The sequence below is a fragment of the Triticum dicoccoides genome, chromosome 5B (assembly GCF_002162155.2).
Source record: "Triticum dicoccoides isolate Atlit2015 ecotype Zavitan chromosome 5B, WEW_v2.0, whole genome shotgun sequence".
NCBI lineage: Eukaryota > Viridiplantae > Streptophyta > Magnoliopsida > Poales > Poaceae > Triticum > Triticum dicoccoides.
Genome location: NC_041389.1, coordinates 675,505,301 through 675,507,297, shown reverse-complemented (window position 1 = coordinate 675,507,297; position 1,997 = coordinate 675,505,301). Strand labels below are relative to the sequence as shown.

The 1,997-nt window shown below is 52.9% G+C and overlaps 1 protein-coding gene across 1 annotated transcript; it reads left to right on the top strand.

Moving 5' to 3' along the window:
• The first annotated feature begins 784 nt into the window (after window positions 1-784).
• LOC119312548 (photosystem I reaction center subunit IV, chloroplastic-like) lies at window positions 785-1,752 on the top strand. The gene is made up of 3 exons (XM_037588280.1): window positions 785-1,178; window positions 1,258-1,323; window positions 1,429-1,752. Exons 1-3 carry the CDS (start codon window positions 906-908, stop codon window positions 1,534-1,536), a joined length of 447 nt encoding a protein of 148 aa, XP_037444177.1. The 5' UTR covers window positions 785-905; the 3' UTR covers window positions 1,537-1,752.
• Window positions 1,753-1,997: the final 245 nt, after the last annotated feature.

Below are 1,997 nucleotides of genomic sequence, written 5' to 3'. Positions count from 1 at the left end.
TCGGTCTATAGAGACGAGGCGACAATGACTCGGTCGCAGCCAGATGGCCATGGGTTGCAGCATGACCTGCAAGATGCGCTTGATGGCGCAGGAGCTCGCAAGAAGCAGTAATTGAAAAATGCGGATGCTGGCGGCCTCGTCGGCATCGATGGCAGGTGTGCGGGCAGGGAGGGGGGGGCGAACACGGGAGAGGAACATGTGCGTCGGCGGTGGGAAAAATGAATGGATGTAGAGACTCCATGAAAGGATAAGGCAAGGTGCCGAGCGGTTCGTGGGGTCCCGTCAGCCACGCGTCCCACCACGCGAGAGAGAGCACGTGCGTTGCTAGCCATAGGATGGCAATGGATCGGACGGGCGCGCGCGACCGGCCGAAGCTGCCGGATAGAAACATTCTTTCTTTTTTTTCATTTTCTTTGCCAAGCCGGCTCCGGAACGCGGGGCATTGGTAAGAAGCATACTCAAAACGCTCTAATCCACCGATCGGTGTCTTACACACAAAAATTAACGTAGACGTAGTGTCTTTTGACAGAATTTTGTGGAAGTGTGTTTTCTAGTACAAACCTAGCCCTCATACAATTAACTCGCAGTAACCAACGATAGCCGAAATAAACCAAGATTGCAATCTGTGTATGTGGGCGAGCAAGCAAGTCCATCGCATGGATGGGAGGTTATCCACATGGGAGGATAAGATACGCCATGTGGCGTCACCGCAGTGGCCGGCACAAATCACCCACTTGGCTGGAGATAGATAATCCGCCTATCTCCGCTCGCCATCCCGGCCAAGGCCGTTTGCACCTTATTTCGCCTTACACCTCACCATCGACTTACATACTTCTGTTGGCCGGAGCCACACGAGCTAGCACCACCGACAAACAATACCTTGCTGTTCTGAGCTCGCCGTCCCGATGGCAAGCACCAACATGGCGTCGGCCACCTCCAGATTCATGCTGGCGGCGGGCATCCCCAGCGGCTCCAACGGCGGCGTGGGCAGCCGCGTCAGCTTCGTCCCGTCCAACCGGCTCGGCTGGAAGCTCGTGGCCCGCGCCGAGGAGGAGCCGACTGCCGCCGCACCGGCGGAACCAGCACCGGCCGCGGAGGAGAAACCGGAAGCCGCCGTGGCCACCAAAGAGCCCGCCAAAGCCAAGCCGCCGCCAAGGGGACCCAAGAGGGGAACCAAGGTCAGTGCAAATTTCTCTGCAATCTAATAGCATGAGTAACCATTTGTGGCTCAACTTTTGCCTGAAATGAACTGATCAGGTGAAGATTCTGAGGAGGGAGTCCTACTGGTACAACGGGACCGGATCCGTCGTCACGGTTGATCAGGTAACCAACGGCTTTGTCCCCTTCAATCTTCACTTATTGCAAATTGCAATGGAATGCTTCTGTTAGTGAATTCGATTACCAAACAATGATGAATGGCGCGTGTAGGATCCCAACACCCGTTACCCGGTGGTGGTGCGTTTCGCCAAGGTGAACTACGCCGGCGTGTCGACCAACAACTACGCCCTGGACGAGATCAAGGAGGTTGCTGCTTAAGCGAACGAGGCTAGCTGCCATGTGCTCCATCCAATGTTTGTATCAGTAGCTCGTCGAGTGACGATGTGAATGTTAGCCTCTCACAAACCTTATGTGTAATACCTCTGCGATTATATGTATTTGCCTGCTTCCTCATGGACCTAATAATCTCCTTCTGTTGCTTAAAATGATTGTATTCTTGCTCACTTTTGTACAAAAGATCGGTTGTTCATGTTACCGGAAGGCTACACAGAGCAATACAGCATGGACAGAACAAGGTTCACAAAGACATATCCAGTCGATTACTGATTTCTTTTTAGTCACGATTGGACATTATTGATCAAATCGATTACATCTCTAACCCACCCCCTACGATCCTTTAGTGGAGGTGCAATCCTTTAGTGGAGGATAATAGGCGGCTAACCACACCTAGCCAAACTCGCAAAGCGTTAGTGGATTATCCTCCTTGGCCTGAAAACTTC

Coding starts and splice junctions, on each gene's coding strand:
- LOC119312548 (XM_037588280.1), top strand. CDS start 906: ATGGCAAGCACCAACATGGCGTCGGCCACCTCCAGATTCATGCTGGCG. Junction 1,179..1,257: donor GACCCAAGAGGGGAACCAAG/GTCAGTGCAAAT, acceptor TGAACTGATCAG/GTGAAGATTCTGAGGAGGGA. Junction 1,324..1,428: donor CCGTCGTCACGGTTGATCAG/GTAACCAACGGC, acceptor TGGCGCGTGTAG/GATCCCAACACCCGTTACCC.